Source organism: Dasypus novemcinctus, chromosome 4, assembly GCF_030445035.2.
Source record: "Dasypus novemcinctus isolate mDasNov1 chromosome 4, mDasNov1.1.hap2, whole genome shotgun sequence".
Lineage (NCBI taxonomy): Eukaryota > Metazoa > Chordata > Mammalia > Cingulata > Dasypodidae > Dasypus > Dasypus novemcinctus.
In genome coordinates this window covers 62265954-62288700 of record NC_080676.1, presented here as the reverse complement: position 1 = coordinate 62288700, position 22747 = coordinate 62265954, and the positions used below count along the sequence as shown (strand labels likewise).

At 45.4% G+C, this 22747-nt stretch overlaps 1 protein-coding gene across 3 annotated transcripts in view; it reads left to right on the top strand.

Moving 5' to 3' along the window:
• Nucleotides 1–21819, top strand: part of MASP1 (MBL associated serine protease 1) — an 80607-nt gene extending 58788 nt beyond the window's left edge. For 2 of the 3 annotated variants that reach the window (XM_012531070.4, XM_058295523.2), the window contains 6 exons: nucleotides 10388–10525; nucleotides 13835–13948; nucleotides 14822–15007; nucleotides 16837–16904; nucleotides 18150–18249; nucleotides 18948–21819. In XM_012531070.4, coding sequence (XP_012386524.2) covers nucleotides 10388–10525; nucleotides 13835–13948; nucleotides 14822–15007; nucleotides 16837–16904; nucleotides 18150–18249; nucleotides 18948–19138 — 797 coding nt within the window. In that variant the 3' untranslated portion in view covers nucleotides 19139–21819. Of the gene's footprint in view, nucleotides 1–3688; nucleotides 6140–10387; nucleotides 10526–13834; nucleotides 13949–14821; nucleotides 15008–16836; nucleotides 16905–18149; nucleotides 18250–18947 lie in introns of those variants that run through there. The other variant, XM_004473681.5, reaches the window with a different exon arrangement.
• The last annotated feature ends 928 nt before the right edge of the window (nucleotides 21820–22747 follow it).

Below are 22747 nucleotides of genomic sequence, written 5' to 3'. Positions count from 1 at the left end.
GAGCCATGACAAACTGGGGAGCATATGTCTGACTAAAGGCCCTCAAGTTCCTATTTTGCTAAAACACTATGTGAGCCAGAAAAAACAGCACTGTGAGTAGATTCCATTCTGGGCAACCATGAATGGGAAAGGATGGAAGAGGAAGATGTACTGGGCTGGGAGTCAGGGATCCAGGTCCTAATCCTGGCACTGCCAGTTGCTCACTCTGATCTTTGGTAAGTAAGCTCTGGGGCTAAGATTCCACACCTTGGAAGTGAGAGAGTGAGACCAGGTGATCCATGACATTTTATGACTTTTAGTGATCATCATCCTCTATGTTTATACACAGCATCTTGGACACACTAAGTCATGAAATTCTTTAACATTTGTATTTTGAGCAGAATTATGGTGTTTCGTTGGACCAGGCTAGAGATTTCCAAATTCTCTTACATTAAAATACTGTGATTGAGCCTAGATGCCAACCCAGATGGAGAAGGTTACTCCATCTAGAATCAAAATTCCTACTCTTCCAGGGAGCCTGTTGAGCAAATATTTGCCCCCTTATGCTACAGATGAGAAATCTAAGGATCAAGGAGATATAGTGATTTGTCTGAGGCTACCCCACAAAGTTAGGGGCAGATCTGGAAAGTGAACTCAAGACTTTTTATGTCAACACAAACAATGCTGAGCAACTTATTTCCAATGTTATGAGAGCCAGTTTTTGACTGTGAACATGTTTCATGCCATCCTCATGAACCCAGAATCCTAAGAATCACATTTTTTATTATAATATTTTTATATTTTAAAGAAATATTTAGATTACATAAATGTTACATAAAAAATATAGGGGATTCCCATAAGCTTTGCTCCTCACACTGCCCACATATACCCACATTAACAACATCCTTCATTAGTGTGGTATATTCATTGCAATCGATGAACACATTTTGGAGCATTGCCACGAAGCATGGATTATTGTTTACATTTGTAGTTTACACTCTCTCCCACATAATTCTGCATGTTATGGCAAGGTATATAATGGCCTGTATCTGTTGTTACAATGTCATTCAGGACAATTCCCAAGTCTCAAAAATGCCCCCGCATTACACCTGTTTTCCCTCTCCCTGACCTTAAAATCTCCAGTGGCCACTGCTTCCACATCAATAAGTTCTTGAATTGCTAGAATCACAATAAGTCTATAGTAAAATATCAGTAAATCTACTCCAGTCCATAGTTCATTCCCCAATCCTGAGGGTTCTGTTACAGTGATGCCCAGTCCACCTCTAATTGAGAGGAGGCTTCAGTTCCAGATGGGACTCGCTTGTACTTGTAGGCTCTCTCAGTTCCTTGGTGTGGTGGTGTCCATCATCACCTCCTTGTTAGTTGTCCAGGGTGAGTCCAATGAACTGGAGAGTAGGTGTTGCAACTCTGTTGAGGCTCAGGGCCCAGCTGGCACATGGACAGTCCAAAGATTCAAGTCATAAGAGAACATATTTTTTTTCTAAGGGTCTTCTCTCAGTTCCCTTTCTTTTAAAGCCTAAATCTGGCTTCAGCAGATTTGTAACATATCAAGAAAACACTTTTGTCATAGGAAATACTGGGTGGGGAATGGCAGCAGCCAAAAATTGTGCCTTTTCAATGAGCTCTTCCAAAGGCTTGTTGAATCATTCAACCTCTTAAAAGCTGAGAGTACATAAAAGAGAAATCCAGACTTTAGTGGAGCATATGATGACCAGAGTCAGAAGAAATGGGTTTCATTTCTGGCTCTGGCACTAACAATTTTAAGTAGCCATGTGATACTCTGACCCTCAGTTTCTCCTATAAATTAGCTGTTCTCCCAGATTCCTCCAACTCTGACATTCTGTGACTGGGGTGTGTTACTGGCACCTTGGTGGGAGGAAGGCACCATTCAGCACTGACTTTGTTGTAACCATGGACTTGAGCCAAAGGCACATCCATCACCAGATGAGAGACTTTCAACACGAAAGGAGCTGTTACTCAAGGCCAGCCACAGTCCTGTCTTGAGATGTTGCCTCAGAGACGGCTGCTTCTAATTGGGAAATCAGGCTGCTCCTCAATTCTGAAAGGTCAGGTCATAGAAAGTTAGCAAAGGCCAGTTCATATCTGGTTGCAGGAGAATGACAAGGTGCCTCAGTATCATGTAAGAAGCATTTGTCATCAGGAAGATGAGCATCTGAAAAGTATTAAGTTGCTGAAAGTGTGCTCTCCCAAAATTGCCAAGAAAACTCAAATGTTCCTTGCTTTCAAAAGGATTGTTGAGAGCATTCAGGGCCAAGAAGTATAGGCTGGCTGTGTGCAACCAGAAGGAAACACATGCTCACACCAGGCTTATTTCCCAGGCCTAAGCACCCTGTCTGGGTGAGTCTATTCTTAGCCTGCAGGGGCTAGTACAGAAGACCTTCCACTCATGAGCATTTGGCTGCAGAAGGCTGGTGGTGCATGTGCATGCTCAGGGTGCAACTCAGTGGAACGAAATTTGCTCAGACCTTTCTCCCTTCAAGGTACTACAGGGCTCCTGGGTGCAATGATGGGTGGCCCAGGGCAGGGCCCATGCATCATTGCTCATAGATTATGCCACCTTTCCCCACTCTTTGGCACCCTGAGCCTTAACCCCATAGTGATTGAAGGCCGTCAATTCAAAAAATGAGTCTCATAGGACAGAAAAGAAAGGCTTGAAGGTTTATAACTAGAGTTTTCAACCACCATGCAGCTGTGTGGGATACAGAACAAGGCCTTAGAATCTGGATAAGCCCCTGCTACTCAACCTAACAGGCTTGTGATTTGAGCTAGTCAATATCTGGTGAGTTTTACTCACTGATAAAATGGGAAAGGGAAGGGCAGCAAATGAAATAATAAATGCAAAAATTGTTTCTAATTTTCAAAGTAGATATGAGGAAATAGAAGTGCTTTTTTGCAGAGAAGAGAGTAGACTTGTTGTAAGTACCCTCAGAGAGCAGAACCTAGACTATGGGTGGGTGTCACAAGGAAGTCATTTTCCATTTATCATGAAAAAGAAACTTCTTATAGTCAGAACTGTCAATGGAACAGTCTTCCATAGGAGGTAAAAATCAAAGGGATTTGGAATTTGAAGGATCCTTGGAGATCGTCTTCACTAATCATCTCATTTAACGGATCAAAACTTGAAATCCAGGGAGGGACATACATTCAGAGTCACCCAGAAAATAGCAGAGAAAAATCAGGGCAAGGTCCTGATGTTTTGGCTCCCAGGCCAATTTTGCTGTGACCTGCTGGATAGTCCTTTAGGTTCCTTGCATTTCTTAAAGTCCATGATCTATTTTATAGTACTCACAGGACAGACCACATCTAGGATATGAGATGCATTTCTAGGGAAGCATGGGGGAAAGTGACCATAGCTGGAGACAGGCCTAGCTAAAAATGCCAAAAGTGATCTTGGCTAGAAATGGTTCAGGGTGGAGAAGGCCCAAACATGAAATGGTCCAATCTTCAGATGGCCCCAACAACAGGTAGTCAGGCTGGAGATGGGCCAGCCTAGAGAGACTTAGAGTCAAAATGACTTCAGGCTCTCCCAAGTTAGCATGACCCAGGAGGGTGAGTGTCCCTGGTGGCATAATCTATAGTGGGTGAGATGTGAATTTCCCTTCGGGTCTGTTTCCATGGTTGCCTTGATCAGTCTGTTTTTCTCCCCACTTCCTCCTTCTCCTTACAGTGTGCGGTCAGCCCTCCCGCTCCCTGCCAAACTTGGTCAAGCGGATCATCGGGGGCCGGAATGCTGAGCCTGGCCTCTTCCCGTGGCAGGCCCTGATGGTGGTGGAGGACACCTCCAGGGTGCCAAACGACAAGTGGTTTGGGAGTGGGGCCTTGCTCTCCGAGTCCTGGATCCTCACGGCAGCCCACGTGTTGCGTTCACAGCGCAGAGACAACACTGTGACACCGGTCTCCCAGGAGCATGTCACCGTCTATCTGGGCCTGCATGATGTACGGGACAAATCAGGGGCTGTCAACAGCTCAGCTGCCCGCGTGGTGCTCCACCCAGATTTCAACATCCAGAACTACAACCATGACATAGCTCTGGTGCAGCTGCGGGATCCTGTACCCCTGGGACCCCACATCATGCCTGTCTGCCTGCCGAGGCCTGAACTGGATGGCCCAGCCCCCCACATTCTGGGCTTGGTGGCTGGCTGGGGCATCTCCAACCCCAATGTGACAGTGGATGAAATCATAAACAGTGGCACACGGACCTTGTCAGATGTCCTACAGTATGTCAAGTTACCCGTGGTGCCACACGCCGAGTGCAAAACTAGCTATGAGTCCCGCTCAGGCAACTACAGTGTCACAGAGAACATGTTCTGTGCCGGTTACTATGAGGGTGGCAAAGACACATGCCTTGGAGACAGTGGTGGGGCCTTTATCATCCTTGATGATTTAAGCCAGCGCTGGGAGGTCCAAGGCCTGGTGTCCTGGGGAGGCCCTGAAGAATGTGGCAGCAAGCAGGTCTACGGGGTCTACACGAAAGTCTCTAACTATGTGGATTGGGTGTGGGAGCAGATGGGCTCCCCACAAGGTCTTGGGGAGCTCCAGGTGGAGCGGTGAGCTGACACACTCCTCAGGACCTGCCTACCCTGCCCCAGCCACAGAGTCAGGCTATACCACACACTTCCAACAGCACACTCCATGTTACTCACCTGGCAAAATGGAACAGAACAAACTGACTCAGCTGGGTTTCCATCTCCCCAAGACAGCCCAAAGGCCTCCTGAGAAGCAGTGTGGTCAGGGGAAAGGCTCCTGACAAGAGACTGAGGTCCGTGACCTGGGCAAGCCCTTTGCCCTCTCTGGACCTCCCTCCCCACGCCAGTGCAATGTAGGAATGAGACCAGACACCTCTGGGTCAATCTCAGCACTCCTCTAGGTCACACTTTATTCCAGTGGCCTTTAATCACTCCTGATCATTTATCAAGCTCCTTGGTCCCCTTGGTATACCTGAGGCTTGGACCTAATTATTAGAAAACATTTCTTCACATTGATCTAAATTCTTCCTCCATACATTTTCCCAGCTCTGCCCTCTGAGCCTACACCAAGGCAAGTCCCTCTTCTAGGAGAAAACCTCCTAATGGGTTTCCACTTGCAGCCCTCAGGTTTCTCTACCAAAGGCTTGCAGTTCAGGGCTTGCCCCTTATGTACCTGGTTAAAGGAATTTCAAAGGAGAAAGAGAAAGCTGAGAAGGTTTGTGGTGAATAGGGGAGGAAGAAGAGTGGTGGGAGGTTCCTTAGTCCCCTTAAATTCCTGCTGTCAGCTCAGAACTTGTCACTTGGCACCAAATGTCATTCACAAATACCAGCTGACAACACTGGAAGTCAACACAAGATGCCTCAGACAAGCATGAAGTAAACTTCCAGCCTTGAAATATATGATCTGAAAAGGCAGCCCCAACCCAACACTAGATGCAGAGACTCAATAGGATTGCTTGGAAATAAAGAAGGCCCACACTGTGCTCAGCTGTGCTTCTGAGCAGGAAAATAGAAGGGAGGATGGACTGAGAACATTAGGAGTCACTGAAATCCCACCAGGTGGCCCAGAATCCTGACACTGGAGCACTGCACAGAATCTACCTGGCATGGGTGTTCAAAGGGATCCATTCCTCTGTGTTAAGTGCAAGAGGTCAAGGGGAGCAGGAATTCACCCTTGAAAGGCAGTGAAAAGAGACACAGTTGAGTTCTAGCCCTAACTCTGCCTGCGACTGACTGTATAACTTTTAACTGATCACTTTAGCTCCAGGCCTCAATTTCCCCATTTGCAAAAGGAAGGCATTAGATTCCCCTTGCCACTCCAGCTCCACCACCACTCAGTATTTCCCTAATAACCAAGAGCCTCTCCTTAGCCCTCACAGGGCCAATTGTTCTCCCAGAGCCCTCCTGGGCATACTTCATCAGAGAAAGGACGCTAGAGAAGTCCCTGAAGATGGAATCCAAGAGAACAATTGGGAAATGTGCATTTTTCCAATCGGTTCATGAAAGCACACTCCAGTGTATGAACTGCACATGTATAGGATGCTATATTTTGTATGTTTTATATCACATGCTTTACTACTCTGTAAGGTGCTTCAGCGAAGCTTCTCCTGTGAGGGGTCTAAAGTGGAAATAAACCATCTCTGGATAACCAACAGCCTGGCATTGGGGTTTTGGTTATTGTGATTTGTTGGTTTGGATCTTTTTAAAAAGAAACTGTCCCCTTATTAAGCCAACACCCCCCCACACCCCACCCCCACTGCAGGAAATGTACCACTTTTACCACCTGGACAACAGCCGATAGGAAGTGATGAGCAAAGGAGCTTCAATATTGATATGTTTGCTTCTCAAAGGTTGTATAGTCCTTCACTTAAAAGCCTGCCATTCAAGTCCTTGACTTCAAAGAACTTAAATTAGAATACAAGACAATCAAGTGCATAAGTCTTACACAAGCAAAAGGGATTAAATGTTCAAAGCAGCATGGAGATTGAAGAATTATGGGAGTTTAGAAGAGGGAGAGTATTCAGACAGTTAAAGGGGATAGGAATACCTTTGCAGAGAGGTTGCAGGTATGTGCTGGGATATAGGAGGGAATGGACAGAGTGGACAAGATATAAAAGCAGTAAAGCCTACTGTATTGGAGTGACTGAATGGGAGTAGTGGGAATAAAGGGATAGCAAGAAGAGTCTTGAAAGTCAGACTGTGTTTGGACTCTGCAACCAGTGATTCTCTAACTTAGGCGTATAGCAGAATTACCTGGGGTGCTTGTTAAACATGTAGATTTCTGGGTCTCACCACAGGAAATTCTGATTCAATAGGTCTGAGTGTGACAGTGTGATGTGTTAAGTGGAGGGGCAAGGTGGCTGACTGGATTTAGGGTTGTGGCAGTGCAGACAGAGAAGGGGGAGAGGAGTTAAAACATTTAAATTGTATATTCATCAGGCTTGGTGTATAGTCATCACTGCAAGAATGGTGGGGGTGTAGAGGTGGCATAACCTCATGTGATAGTGAGGGCTCTCCGTGGGTTGCACTGTATTATGATACGAACTCAAATAAAAATAGCCTGCTTTTTTCACTCTTGAGAATTAAAAGAGTTCTAAATTATGCTTTACACTTTGTTTAGTTTCCTTGTTGCTAAAGAAAATGCCATGCAATGGGTTATTTTAAACAATGGGAATTTATTGGCTCACAGTTTTGAGACTAGGAAAAGAACAAAATCAAGGCATTTTCAATGCTATGCTTTCTTCCTGAAGACTAGTATTCTGGCGATAGCCACCAGTGATCCATGGTCTTGGGCTTCTCTATCTCATGGCAATGCATATGATTGTGTCTCTTGGCCTCGCCCATCTCTTCCAGGTTCTCTTGACCTTCAGCTTCTGGTTGTTCCCTCTGTGACTTTCTCTCTGAGTCACCTTCCATATAAGGCCTTCAGTAATAGGATTAAGAACCATCCTGGGTCATACTCTTACCTGAAGTAACCTTACCAAAAGGTCCTATTTACAAGGATTCACAACCACAGGAAGGGATTAATTTTAAAAGCATGTTTTTCTGGGGTACATAGCTCCAAACCACCACAGTCTGTCCTTTGGACCCCAAAAGATATGTTCTTTCAATGTGCAAAATACATTCACTCCATCACAACATCCTAAAAGCCATAAGTCATTTCAGAAACAATGCTAAGTACAAAGTCTCATCCAAATTGGTTAACAGTGTTGTCCATCTGTAGACCTATGAAACCTAGAGAAAAGATTATCTGCTCCCAATACATAATGGAGGGACAGGCATACGATAGACATTCCCATTCCAGAAAGGAGAAATTGGAATAAAAATAGAGATGACAGTCCCAAACAATTCCAAAACCCAGCAAGGCAAATCCATTAGATTTCAAGGTCTGAAAGTCATCTATGGATTGATATTTTGTCCTCCAGTCCAGATGGAATGGTGGCCCCACCCCTTCCAAACACTTGCACAGTAGCTTTGTTCTCTCCAAACACTGGGATGAAGGCTCCACCCTCTCCAAGCAATGGGATGGTGGCCAGGCTCTACACAAATGCTAGGACACAGGTCCCAATCTCTCCAAACATTGGGGTGGCCACACTCTCCCTGAACAACAGGGCAGAAGGCCCACCTCTTCCAAGCATGGGGGTACATGGCCTGCCCCTGCCAAGGGCAGGGGTGAAACTGCTTTTTATACAAACATGGGTGGGTCCACTCCCTTGGGCCAAGAAAATCTCTTTAGCCCAGACCTCAGTTTCATGGTTCTGCCTTTGAAGTCATTCTTTCTTCAATTTGTCCTTTCTCTGTCCTTTTCAGTCTGGGCTGGCAGTGGTTCTGCTCATACAAATTTGCAAAAATGTTATTGGCTTTGCATATAATTCACAAAACCCAAACCATCAGACAGAAAGGTATTCCTCAAGGTTAGGGTTAGGGTTAGGGTTAGGGTTTGGTTCTTGAAACCTACAAATCATTTATTCCCACTAAAAAGCCTGACTCTTCAAATAAAAGCCTATTTTTTCCAGACTTTTGGTTCTGCCTCACTCTTTCAAAAGTCAAAGCTGTATCTAGCCTTCACTTAAAACAATGGATTCTCCATTTTCAGTTTGGTTGGAGAGAGTCCTAGGGCAAGGAGAACTGGTAGGGATGAAAAATACAGTAGATAAAATTCCAAAATATAATATCCTCCTACACATGTAAATATTTCTGTTGAAATTCTATTTATGGGCCCAGAGACACTGTCTCCCCATCCATGATTGTGGATTCATTAATTATCCAAACAGCCACTTTATTTCCAGGTTTGTGCAGAGCACCTCACTTCCTTTCTCTCTCCTAATCCCATCTCCAAAAGAGAGGGAAAGATGTGGAGACTGAGTGTCAATTCCTCTTTCCAAAAGCTTCACTATGGAAAGGAGAGGGAATGAACAAGAATTGGGGAAAATGAAAGTTTGCTTTTTAGGATATAAAGACTTGGCCATGTTTTGGAAATATAGGAGAGGGAGAAAAGGAAGATAAAGGAAAGGAGGAAGAATCCCCAAAGCCAGGCTTCCAAGAGTTTGGAAGTGAGACAATCCAGAGCACAGAATTAGTTCCGGAAAGAAGAAAGTCCTCAGGTAGAGGAGATAGACAGGAGTTCCAACACTATAGCCTCTAAGCCTCTGTTAGGAATGGGGCTGGGGTAGGACATTAGCTTGGGGCAGCTGGCTGAGGGCATGAAGAATGATGCTGGAAGATGCTGAGGATATAGTCAAGGTTGTAATACATTCATCTCCAGCCCTACTATGCAGCCTGGTTACATTACAGTTTTTAAAAAAGACTGATGATCCAGGGGCTTGGGTTTTGAGTACACTGGGAAGATACATTGTTAAGAGTTAGTGATGCTGGCAAGAGTGGGAAAAGCTCCGAGCTGGGAGTCAGGAGACCTAGGATTAGAGTCTTGCTACTAATTCATAGAATAACTTTTGACAAGTCAAATTTCTTCTCTAGGACTCTGTTTCTTAACCAAGTATGACATATGATGAGAGAGACAGATTTTCTCTTAACTTGTATGAGAGAGGGACTAGATGACCAACCGCAGCTTGCTTAGCCATAAGGTTTGTGTATCTGTGAATCCAAAGCATTGGAAACAGAGTTGGAGTAGGCAGACACTTGTTGTGGGGATCTTCAGCCCCACAGGGCCCTGGGGAAGGGCTTCTCTTAGATAAGGAAGATCCCTGTGAACAGATTATGAGAATCATTTATTAGTCAGGGCTTTCATTTGTAAGTGAAAGAACCCAACATAAACAGCTTAATTTAAAAAAGAGCACTTAAGGGCCCACATAACTGAAAAGACCATACAAAAAGGCTTCAGGTATGGCTAGACCAAGGGGCTCAAACATCAAGATACAATCTCTCCCTTGTACTTTACCCTTCATTTTTGGCTCCACCTTTCTATTTGTAGCATCATTTGCAGCAGACTTTCCAGAAAGTGATTGTTGGAGATTCAGACTAATAGCCAGCAGCTTAGAAACCCCAGCAGAAAGAAAACTTCTCTATTTCTGATATATTTAGCAAAATTCCCAAGTCAGACTTTTATTAGCCTGGCCAGAATCATGTTCCCAAGTCTGAGCAGTTGCTGTGATCAGAGGATGAGGTGCATTATTAGCTAGATCTGGTCACATTCCAACCCCAGGAATGTGGGTCAATACAAATCATGCTGAGGTCAAGGTGAGGTCAATACAAATCATGCTGCCTAGACTAAGAATGAGGGAAGTGCAGTCCCAAGAGGAAAACTGTGGTACTGTTACAAGAAGGGGATGCTGAGAGGTCAAAAATAACAGATGTTCCTAACAGGATGAGAAGCTGGTAGTTCTGGCAAAGGGCAAAATGGCACCCAGAGAGTGATTTGTCTCTCCCTATCTTGGCTGCAGTGTGTGGGCTCCCCAAGTTCTCCCGTAAGCTGATGGCCAGGATCTTCAATGGACGCCCAGCCCAGAAGGGCACCATGCCCTGGATTGCCATGCTGTCACACCTGAATGGGCAGCCCTTCTGTGGAGGCTCCCTCCTAGGTAAGCAGAAAGTGGAAGGGGTGGGAGACCCAAGATTAGGGGACAGGCTGGAAGCTAAGGGACCAGGCATTCTTCCTGAGGGTTGACCAAGATTTCTTCCTTGAGAATCACGATCCATATCAGTATCAGGGCCCAGACATACTGTCTAGTAGAAAAATCCCATAACTGGAACCAGCAGCCATGAGTTCCCATTCTAACTGGTTACTTCAGTCAATAAACACTTACCAAAATATGGTAAGTCTCTGATGCTGGCGAGAAGTAGTCAGGGAGTCAGACCCTCAAACAAGATTACAACATGTAGTTCAAGGGCAGGGTGTTCCAGGGCTCTGCAACCGGGAAGAACCAAGAATCTCACCCTGGAGATGTCAGGAAAGGTCAATTTAGAATGCCATGCTTAGAAATTTAGAATTTATCCTAAACACATTGCAAGTTTACAAGGACATTCTGGAAATTTATCTCCAGCGGCAGCATGGATCGAAAGGAGGGTGAATCCAGAGGCCAGGCGTACAGTTAAGGTGGTTACTGCAATAGTGAGCAGAGAAGTCATTAGCCTCAGAATAAAAACAGGGGATGAGGGCTATAAATAAGGAGGCAGATTAAAACACTTTGGGAAATAGGACCATCAGAACTTCATAATGGATTGAATGTAGGTAGGAGTGGGGAGTGAGGGCAGGAAAGACATGGCTGATGATTCCTGCACTCACTGGCTCTCTGACCTTGTACCTTTCAGAGTTTCTATGTCCATTTATCAAATGAGCAATTTGGTTTGGATGATCTAAGCTCCATTCCCACTCCAAAATCCTAAGAAAAAACAAATACCAAACTACAGTCCCAGGTTAGCTTCTGATTTGATCCACTAGGGAGGAAGATGGCCTAGGTCAGTTCACCCCTGTCTGGGCAGCTCTAGGACCACCAGCCACATCTCTCTCTCGACTCACCCCCTTCCGGGGTATAGTCCGGTGTGGACAGCGCCATGTCAGCCATCCTCCTGGGGAGGTGCCAGCCCTGGGAAAGGGCTGCAGTCAGGCCACCCAGGAATATAAGAAAGGGCAGTCAGATGTAACTCTTCCTCTGCAAGTCACCGATTCTAACATGCCCACAAGCACACAGGCCAGCAGCCTTACTCTATGGAGCCTCCCAAAGAGGAAAGGAGAGTGAACAAAGGTGTTGAAGAGAGGCAGGTGTGGTGAGATGGGGATGTCCAGATGGGGCAGGAGAGGGGAGAGGAACAAGAAAGGGAAGGAAAGGGAGAAGGAAGATAAACAAAGTGGGTGGTGGAGGACAGAGAGGCAGAGTTAGTGAGATAAAAGTACAGAGAACAAAATGAACAAGATAGAGAGAAAGTGAATAGAGAAATGAGAATAACTGACAATACAAGAAAAGGAGAATTAAAGAGAGAATGAGGGAAAAATAAAAGGAAACAAATATGACCAGAGGAAGAGAGACTGGTAGGTGAGGATATACCCAAGAGGAAGGAGAAGTCAGGAAAGACAAAAAAGGAGGAAGGAACCAGAAGTTGAGAAAGAGGCAGAGCAGAGAGGGGGCAGGTTGGTGAGGGAGAAGAGAGAGGGAAAGCAAAAGGGAGTAAGAAATGCTTCGTCAGACAGCTCAGATTTTGCTCAGACACAAGCAAAAGAGATAGATTGTGTGCCCACAGTTTTAAGAATTAAATTAGTTTTCTTAAGTCTTCAGTTTTTAAGTTCAATAACTCTTAACACTTTCTTGTATTCATTACCTGTTTATTCACTATTACTGATGTTTTGAAAGATGTTTAATGACCTCTTCTCTACCACCAGCTCAGCTGAAAGTTCCCACACACTTCACCCTCCCCACAGCTCTCCAATTTATAATCTCTTTCCTCTCCCTGTTGTTCCATCCCACAGAGGGAGGGGAGGGATAAGGGAGGCAGAGGAACCAGGAAAGAAGCTGAGGAACCAAGAAAAGAGGGAAAGTACCATATGATGTCCACACTGAGGCCTGGATAGAGGGAGACTGCCTCAGGGGCTCAGAAGGTATTCACAGAACTGAGAGGTGAAGCTGTGTCTTTGGACTACCCAGTGCACAATCCTGGGTTCATCTAAACAGCCCAGAGCTTTGCTCTGAGCAGGCTCTCCTACCTTGGGTACCCCAGCTCACCTTACATACCTGTAAAATCTGGCTAACAGCCCCAGCCATGGACAGGGTTCAGAAATCTAAAGGGAAGAGGCCATAGCCTAAGTGGTGGCCTATCCAGAACCCTGTAGCCAGAGCTTAGAGCTGTTCTTGAGATGGGCCAGAGGAACTTGGAACCCATGTTCCTCAAAGTTACTTCTGCCCTGGATTCTGAACTTTCACCTGATGTTTCTACCCCATAGCCCTGTGCCTTTATTTCTGATTGGCTCATCCTGGTCCTACCTCTGGGCTCACTTACTTATAAATTTGTCATTTGGGCCCCCTAAAGGTAGAACCAAAGTCTGACTCTGTATTAAGGAAAAGAGTGGGGAGGCAGACCTGTCCTTTCAGGGGGAAACATAGCAGAGACACAAGAAATGCACCCAAATGACTAGTAGAAGACCTGGGGCATGGCCCTGGCCCAGCCACTAATCTGCCAGATGACCCTGGACATCTCACTTTTCCTCCAGGCCTCAGGATCTATATCCTTAAAATGAGAGATCAGGATCAGAGCAGTGGTTCTCAACCCTGGCAGCAGTAAAACTGCCTGGAGAACTTTTAACATATATTTATACCTGGGTCTCACCCCCATGACTTAAGTAGTCTGGGTTGGGAACCAGGCATTGATACTTTTTCAGTTCTCCAGGTGATTCTAATATGCAGCCAGAGTTGAGAAGCACCATGTTATATCAGTACTTCTCAAATTTTAATGTGCATCCAAATTACTTGAGAATATTAATAAAAATGCAGGTTCGGGTTCAGTTGATCTGAAATGAGGCCTGAAATTCTGCATTACTAACAAGCTGCAAGGTGATGTTGATGATCATGTTCCATGCACCGCACTTTGAGTAGCAAGGCCTGAGAGGTGACCAGTGAACACAACGGTTTTTGTGGCCCCATCAGGACTATCTGGAGCTCATCAACCCCTGAAATCCTCTCTAAAATGTTCATTCCTGGCCTAGGTTCAAATAGGTAGATAAAATCATAGATTTCAACACTCATCTTCACATTAGGATTAAGCAAGTGTCTGATATGGGGCTTTGAAATGCAATGGAGAAAGGTGTAGGTGTCTGTAGGGTCTTGAGGGGTAGTCTATAGACCCAAAAGTTAGAGAAGCTGGAAAGCAGGATGGAGCTGAGTGTATATTCTGTTCTCCAGGCACCAACTGGATTGTGACTGCTGCTCACTGCCTCCACCAGTTGCTCAACCCAGACGACCCAATTGTACACAACTCAGACTTGCTCACTCCCTCTGACTTCAAAATCATCTTAGGTGAGTGAGGAGCAAGGTGATTTCTGAAGCTGGGGGTTCTGGGAGTGAAGTATCACTACTGACATTTTCCAAGGCATATTCACTCACTCACCCACTCAGCCATTGGGACAGGAAGACTGAAACAGAGAAGGAGCCCTGGACTGGAGTCTAGGAACCTGAGTTCAATTCTAAGTCTTTGATTTCCAGGTGGTTTGACCCTAAGCACATCACTGAAGTCTAGTCCCCAATTTTCATTATTGTAATATACCTTTCAGGCTTCTAAGAAGTGGATTGTACACATAGAATCAAGGCTTCAGCTCTCCTTTATAAAATCAAGACCACCTGCTGATTAAATCAGTTCATTACACAGGTACCCATTGGTACCAGGCCAGGATGTAAGGACACAAGTATAAGGGAGACCTAGCTCCTCCCCCCAAGGAACCAACAATCTAATAAAGGAATAAGACATGAGCACAAGACCTCAAGGTATAAGGTATTTTTTGGTAACAAGAAGTAAGTAATGTAAGAGGGAACAGATAAAGTACATGGGAATTCACAGGGAAAAGGCTTCTAACTGAAGTACCTGAAGCGGCTTCATGGAGGAGGCAAAATATAAGCCAGGCACTGAAGGGTGAACATATGGTTTGATCTGTCACACCAGGCATAGGAAAAAGCTTTACATGGCAGAGATATCAGCTCATGAAGAAAGATAGAGGTAGGAACCCATGAGAATATGTGGCAAATGGCAGGTAAGGTGAGATGGCTCGGAGTGAAGGACAGTAAAAGGGTAAGCCCAGATACGTGGGCTGGATGGGACAGAGAGCTGACAGGGAACAAGGTGAGATCTTATCCTCCACTGACCCCATGCCTCACTTATTCCTTCTTCTTGCCCAGGCAAGCATTGGAGGCGCCGGTCAGATGAAAATGAACAACATCTCATGGTCAAACACATCATCATCCATCCCCTCTATAACCCCAACACATTTGAGAATGACGTGGGTCTGGTGGAGCTGTCAAAGAATGCAGTGCTGAATGACTTCGTGATGCCCATCTGTCTGCCCGAGGGGCCCGCACAGGAAGGTACCCCTGCCATCTCACCTTTGCAGGGTTTTCTGCTCTTCCCCAGAAATGGTGAGGTTCTGGTGTCTACATGGCTTGTAGCTGAGAAACTGAGCCAGGTGACTGTGTCCTGCATAACTTCCCAGGAGGCTCCCCTAAAACAGCTGTGTCAAAACTGATTTGGGGACCACACAAAGTGATGGTAAGCATGTAGTAAACAGACAGACCTAAATACTACATCAGTCAGGGCCTACATAGGAAAACAGAACCTACTCTAGTTACTGGACCAGAGAAAAATTAATATAGTGTATTGTACTATTGATTAACGGGGGGATGCTGAAGTAATAGAGATAATATCTGCAGGTGGAAACCACTACCCCTATGGCCAGGGAAAAGGGAAGAGGGTATAATTACAGAACCTGGAAGCTTGGCACAGGGGCCCTGTGAAGCTGGAACTTAGACTTCTACAGAAGAGGTCCTGGAAAAATGGTACTAGGAAAAGTAGCTGGGAGCTGGAACCACCTGCAATTGTTGGGGTGAAGAACCATTTCTAGGGTGATGCCAACAGTAACAGCAGATCTTCTAGTTCAGAATTCCATCCCCAGCATCACAAAATAAAGTATAAAGTGATAGTTTTTGAGCTGAGGAACAACAGAGTAAACATTCAAATCCCAAAGTTGCCATTTCCTAGTTGGGAGACCTTGAGGAAGTTGCTTAACCTCACTGAGCAAACTCACTAAGCCTCAATCCTCTTCTAAACTGGGGTAATAATGTCTCATGGCATTGTTGTGATGTTTAAATGAGATGTACTTAAACGTATCTTACAAAGTAGGAGTCCTACTTATGCCAGTGTACTTCCTTTTCATCCTGTTCTAAATTGAGTGATGTCATCATCATCATCATCATCATCACAATTCACTTGCTGTAGTTCAAAGACATTATTTTTTAAATGACTGAGATGGACTCTGAGAAGAATTTGGGAGAACAGAGACAACAGGACAGGCCCAAGTACAGCTGGCTCTGATTCACTGCATGTCATAAGCCTGCCACGTGCTAGTTGCTTTTCATTCATTAACTTACTTACCACTCATGAAAGCCTTGTGAGGTGACACTGTAGCCCCACCTTACAGATGTGATAACTGAGGCCTAGAAAAGTGAAATGACTTACCCAAGGTACAACATATGAGAAGCAGATCTTGGGCTAGAATCCAAGCTTTCCAACTTTAAGCCCAGTGCTGTGTTCATTATCCAGGCCCTTTTTCAAATGAAGAATAGACTGCTCTATCATGCTCAACACCTTTCCACATCAACCCCTCTCCACCCCCCCTCCCCCCACCAATTTCCCAGATTCATAGACGTCTAGAATGTCAGAGGTGAAAGAGGGATTAGAAAATACCATGTCCAGCCTCTTCATTTTATGCATAGAGAAACTGAGGCTCAAAAGGGGTAGAGAGAGGGCATATTGTTGACTAGGCTGGACTTTTTATTTATTCATGATAATTGACTGTGCACCTACTCTGTGCCAGTGGTGTTGCAGGCACTGGAGCTACAGCAGTGAACAAGATAGATGCGATTACTGCTCTCAGGGAGCCTAGGTTTCATGCTGGTTGGGGATGGGATGGAACAGACACCTGTAACAAGTAAACCAGGTAACTTCTCACAGACACAAGGGCCTCAGGATCTACTGCAGGTAAGCTGTGACCCAGGGTCTTTCTTCCATACCATGCTGCCTTTCTCAGAGGGGGCACATTCAACCCTTCTTCCACAGGCAGAGGATGATGGAGCCACAAGACCCCTTTGAAAACGCTGCAGGCAGCCTTTTTGCTCTCATCATGCTTTCTCTCTTCCAGGGGCTGTCGTCATTGTCAGTGGCTGGGGGAAGCAGTTCTTGCAAAGGTTCCCAGAGACGCTGATGGAGGTGAAATTCAATTTATACCCTGTGGGCAGTGACACCTCCTTCTTACATTGGACCTTCCTGTTCCATATTGCCCTCAGGGATTTGGACATGGGCAGGCGGTGGATGACAGAGTCACCAGGAGCCCAGACTCACCTCCAAAATTCAATGGTCTTTGAGCCCCAGCAAGACTGATCTGTTTGTTCTACATGTCATGGGGCCTCTAGTCTCCAAATTCTGTTATGTTCCTACTGGCTTATTATGAATGTTTCAGCCTTTGGAAATTCTCCCAAAAGGCAGCAAGCTTGGATACCCCAAAGGGGCATGATCCATCTGTATACTGTAAGGACTCATTCAGATTAGCCAAGAATGAACCCAACAAGGGCCAATAGGAGTTGTACTTTTGGAGCATATGGCCCATCCAGTTCTTGGTGTGGCTGAATGAGACTCATATGTTTCCACTTTCTTATTCCAGACTTCTCCAACATTTACTTCCAAGCTGAATCAAGGACAATAATAAACACAATACATTGCATTTAGGTATCAATTTACCACCTGAACTAAATATATATTTATTTTTTCTGGAGTACCTACTATGATCCAAGCTATGTAAAACAGACATGAAAAAGATAAAGACCCAGTGTCTAGAAGCTCACACACTGGTGAGGGAGAACAACATTAGTAAATGCTTGCTGCCAAGGAAGCACTGATAACCCCCAAAGTGCCTAATATTTATACAATGTTTGTAGCTTACAAAGCACTCATTCAGCAACACATTGTGCAGCAACTCCCTGTGATTAGTATGTCAAGTACTATCACATCCACTTTTCAAAAGGGGAAACAATCTCAGACATCTAGAACACAGAGTGATTAAGCCACACGTCCAAGGTCCACAGCCAGTAATAGCGGTGGGGAGGGGGGATTAAACATAGCTTTTGTGTGCATTGCTGTATTTGAAATAATGCATGTACTAAGCGGATGAGAGAACTGAGGCCCAGAGAAAGCAGGTGACTTGTCTAAGAATACACGGAGAGCCCATGGTGGAGACTGTATCAGAACTTAGGTCTCCTGATGCTCATTCAGGGCTCCTTCACCTGCACAGCAAGGCAGCTTCTGAGACCAGGTCTAAGGTAGACCCAGGCCTGCCCTGATGGTCCCCTGATGGTCTGCTCCATCCAGAAGTGGGTGGGAGGAGCCAGCTCCTGGGGCGTTAGAACAGCAGAGGCTCCTCAGCCAGGGGTGGGGGCTAACAATGGTCTTGTGTTCCAGATCGAAATCCCGATTGTTGATCACCGCACCTGCCAGGAGGCCTACGCCTCACTGAAGAAGAAGGTGACTGGGGACATGATCTGTGCTGGTGAGAAGGAAGGTAAGTCTAAAGCAGGGTTCTTAATCTTTTTTGTTCCAGGGACCCCTTTGCCAGTTGGGTGAAAACCACAAACCCCTTACTAAGTCCTCGCTACACTGTGTATTATTTAATAAATATGTCACACCCGCACCAACACATCCCCACAAGAATAATGGTTTTTTGAATTTCACAGACCCTTTGTTAAGAATCCCTGGTCTAGAGGCCGCAGAGGGTAATTAGCTCCACCAGTCAGGGAGAAGGAGGCAGAGCCCAGGAGCCGAAGGGCTGGTGACAGTGGAGGCTGGACATCAACCCGTGGCGGGTAGGGAGGAGAGAGGGGGGAGGGAAGGGTTCGGGTGGGGCAGGAGGACAGCTCCATTGGAGACACGAGTCAGTGGAAAATGTTCAGGGGGTCCTGAGCAGGACTTGAAACTCCAGCTGGGAGTCCCAGGCTTAGCGCCAATCTTTCCCCTCATTAAAGAGAGGCCTGAACAGGCGCTTTCTAAAATCCCTGAGCTCTGAGAAGGACTGACCTAAAACTGCGCTGAGACCACATTTCCATCAAGTGGTCTGCTGCGCCCTCTAGTGCCCTATTCTCCAAACTACACACCAGAAGTGAGAAGAAAAAAGCCTTGTTTGGATTTGGGGGGTGAGGGGTGGGGAGTGCGGGGGTGGGTAGGGAGGTCACTTTAATTTACCTGCATCGCTTTTTCCTCTAGGGGGAAAGGACGCCTGTGCAGGCGATTCCGGAGGCCCCATGATGACCCTGGATAGAGAGAGAGGCCAGTGGTACCTGGTGGGTACCGTGTCCTGGGGCGAGGACTGTGGGAAGAAAGACCTCTATGGAGTGTATTCCTACATCCACCACCACAGGGGCTGGATCCAAAGGGTCACCGGGCTGAGGAACTGAATTCAGATCTTCAGCCTCACACCGTGGATCTGTGGTCAGTGAGCCACACAGGATCATTATGTGATGCAAGAGACCCTACTTCCCTTTGCCTCCCTCAGGCAGCCCGTCCAAAGTCCATAGTAGGCGCTTCTCTGCCTCCTCCCCGCTCTCTGTAGAGGCAGAGTAGCGCCGGCTCAGAACCCAGGGCTGAATCCTGCCTCCGGCCTGTAGTAGCTCTGCAACACTGGGCAGTCGCCTTCACCTCTTTGAGTCTCAGTTTTCTCATCTGAAAAATGGAAACGGCATACCTTACCTACCTCATAAAATTGTGATGAGGATGAAATTAATGAGTATATACATAGTATGTAGCACAGTGCTTGACATAAACCAAGCACTCAATAAACATGATTTTACTCAACGGGCCCACCCAGCAGGAAAAGCTTTCTTACAAACTCCTGGCTGGGTCTTAGGGCTAATTGGTGATACCCCTTTCCCTCAAACTTGATCACTTGCTTCATCTGCCCCCAAATGTTTTATGCCTCTTTGCTACCATCCACCTTTCCCAATCTCCCATTCAGTAAAAAGGACAAAGTTCCTAGTCCTGAGACATGTCCCATAGCAATGCAGTCATGACCAGGAGCTGGATACCAAATTAAGAGAGTGCCTGAGAGAAGCAAAGAAGGGAGAGTGGGAATGGTGTATTGGGAAGTCGGACAGCTAGATCTAAAACTAGCTCTGTCCTCAGCTCCCTATGTGACCCTAGACAAGAGCCTTCCCTCATCTCAAGATGCCCAGAAAGCTTTGACAATCTACGATCCAAAGAAGCCATTTTTTCCCCAAAGGAGTTGAGCTAAAGCCAAAGTAACCAAAAGGCAACAGTTACCTCAATGTCTGGAGAGCTATGACTCAAAACAAAATGCTGCTGTGTTGCAACACCCAACTCTGCCCACCACATCCAGATTTCCAAGGATGCAGTCCAGGCCAAGTGCCAGCCAAGGGATCCCTGTTCTAAGCAGAGCATGTGCTCTGACCCTGGCCTCCTTCCCCTTCCTGGGAACCTGGGCTGATAAAGGTAGGAGGAGACAGCAGGTCCCTGAACCCTCCTTCCCTAGGTCTACAGCAGACCCCAAGCAGCCATTCCCCTGTTTCCTCAACCCTGTTCTTCACCCTGAACTCCCTAGCCCTGAAAAGTCACAAGTGTTTCCCAAGCAGAATGTCTCTCCCATCCATGAGCCACTTCCTCTCTCAAGAAGCTTCCAAAGGCCTCATCCTCTCCAGAGCTCTAAGACTTAAGCCCTTCAAAGGATGAGAAGCCCCAAGCCCCTGTCTTCTGTCCTATCGAAATTGGGAAATTTTATTAATAGCTTTCAGGCTTCACTGCAGTTACTGAAGTCATTTCAGGTCTCTTGCTGAAAGAGAAAGATACTGAGGAAGGAGAACTAATGGACTAAGCAGTAGACTAAACACTCAGGGAGAGTAATTTATACACTTCCTCTCCACTAACTGATCATTGCTTCCGTGCCCAAGTCATTCTATCTTTCTTTGCCCTACCATTTATTCTGAAAGGGAAGATGGCCATAGTACCTCTCTCCATCAGACACTTGTCAAGCAAGGTGGATCTCTATTTTAGACCAAGGAAAATGGTGAGGCAAATTTTTTAAATCCTCGCAAAGCTTTCCAGGATTCCATGTCTTTCTATTCTACAGTACTGCCCAGACACCTCCCATGCTCCTGGCTATGCTGACTGCTATAGGTGTTGCTTAGGAGGATATGATTCATGCCCTCCAGGAGCTTCTGGTGGGAGAACTAGAACAAACACAGTGACAATCACAGAATAGGAGGAACCCTGCAAGGTGCTATGTGATGAAGAAGCATGGAGATGGAAGAAAGGCCATTCTGGTACAGAAGTGTGAGGCAGGGTGGACCTCAGGGAAGGCTTCCCAGCAGAGATGGTATTGGAGCTGAGCCTTGGAGTGGGGTGGGCATTTCCACTGGTAAGAAAGAAGTCCTTCCAGATGGAGAAAGAAGAAAAGAAAATGTCCACTCAGGTATCCTCAAATTATACCAGCTTCTCCCAGAAGAATGGCCATCCAAAAAACCAGTGTTCTCTCCTCTAATCTGTGGTCAGAAATGACATTTCAAAAAGTCTTTCTTCTTGAAATCAGACAACTTAATGGTACTTGAAACAACCTCGAGGTTATTTATCCTGGACCCAGTTTATACTGTTTATTTCCTCAATTGCAAATTCATCCTTACTCTGAGGAAATGTCCAGATGGGCCATGGAACTTCTGTTTATCCTTGGTCTACAAGCACTGGTGATATGCCAGTTCCTGTGTGGGTGTTAAGATCCAAGAAACTCGGATCTCTTATAGAACATAGAATCACTGAAGTGTCTATTAGGATATCCTTGTCTAACTCTATGACCTCAAAATCTTGAACAATTTTAATGATGGAAAACTCCTTACTACATCTAAAGGCAGCCCATTCCAACTTTAAAACACACTGACCCTTAGAAAGAACTCTCTTTCATCCTCCCAAAAGCAATCTCTCTAGAATATAGTTGCAGAACTAAAACTATGATTCTGTGCAATGAATGTTATTAGCAATAATGATCATGCCCAGATTTCATTAGCAAGAAAAGCTGCTGTTCTAGTTGGTAACTACATATTTGTTCCAATAAACATCTGCATTGAGTCAAAGAGATCTGTTTGGTTTGTATGTTTTTCATGCACTGATGAGTTGTGTTTTCATTTATCAAAATTTCACTGTACTCAATTAGGATCAGTGTACCATGAAGAATAAAACTATAATATTATAGATATAAACATATCTTAGGTTTTCAAGTCTGTTCTGATTTAATATGATGCCCTATTATTCCTGTAAATGATCAGCTTATCCCAGGATATCAATAGTTCAACATCCAAATTACATCTCTCTAGTATCACCCACACCCAGAAGAGAAAAAAAATTTTTTTTCAGATCTTGTCTTCAATATTTGGTTCAGAAAATACTGCACCATGTCTCTGCATGACTGTTGTGGATTAGAGTATGTACTTTCAATCTGCCACGAATTATTCTTGTTCCCCAGTGCAGAAATTAAAGTACCAACTACCCCCAAGAAGCCCTTCAGGCAAGACCTAGGAAGATATCAGAGAGGGAAAATATATACCAGTTGTGTGGCAGAGGTGGTAGCCGATCTGGGTCTAGACTGGGTCTTGAAATCAAGAGACTTAGGTTCTGCCTTAGTATAAGTTGACTCCATTTACCACTTAATTTCTCCATCAGTAAGATGGCAGAACAATTTTTGTCCTGTTCCTGTCTGGGGGTTGTTAAATCAGATAAATTGACAGACAGGAAAGAACTCTGGAAACTCTAAATTTAGCTCAAATATAAATAAAACTTCTCTGGGAAATAATAATGACTAATTTTTTTTTAGCCTTTACTATCTGATTGAGAGCACTCTAAGTTCTTACACACATTCTCTAATTTAATCCTCACAACAACCTGTCCCCCACTTTACATCAAGCAAACTGAAGGAGCAACCCAAGTAGCAACACCCCAGTAGCAACGGACACCCCTAGATCCCAGATCTCGGTTTCTAATACCACGCCCCAATAAAAGGAAGACAG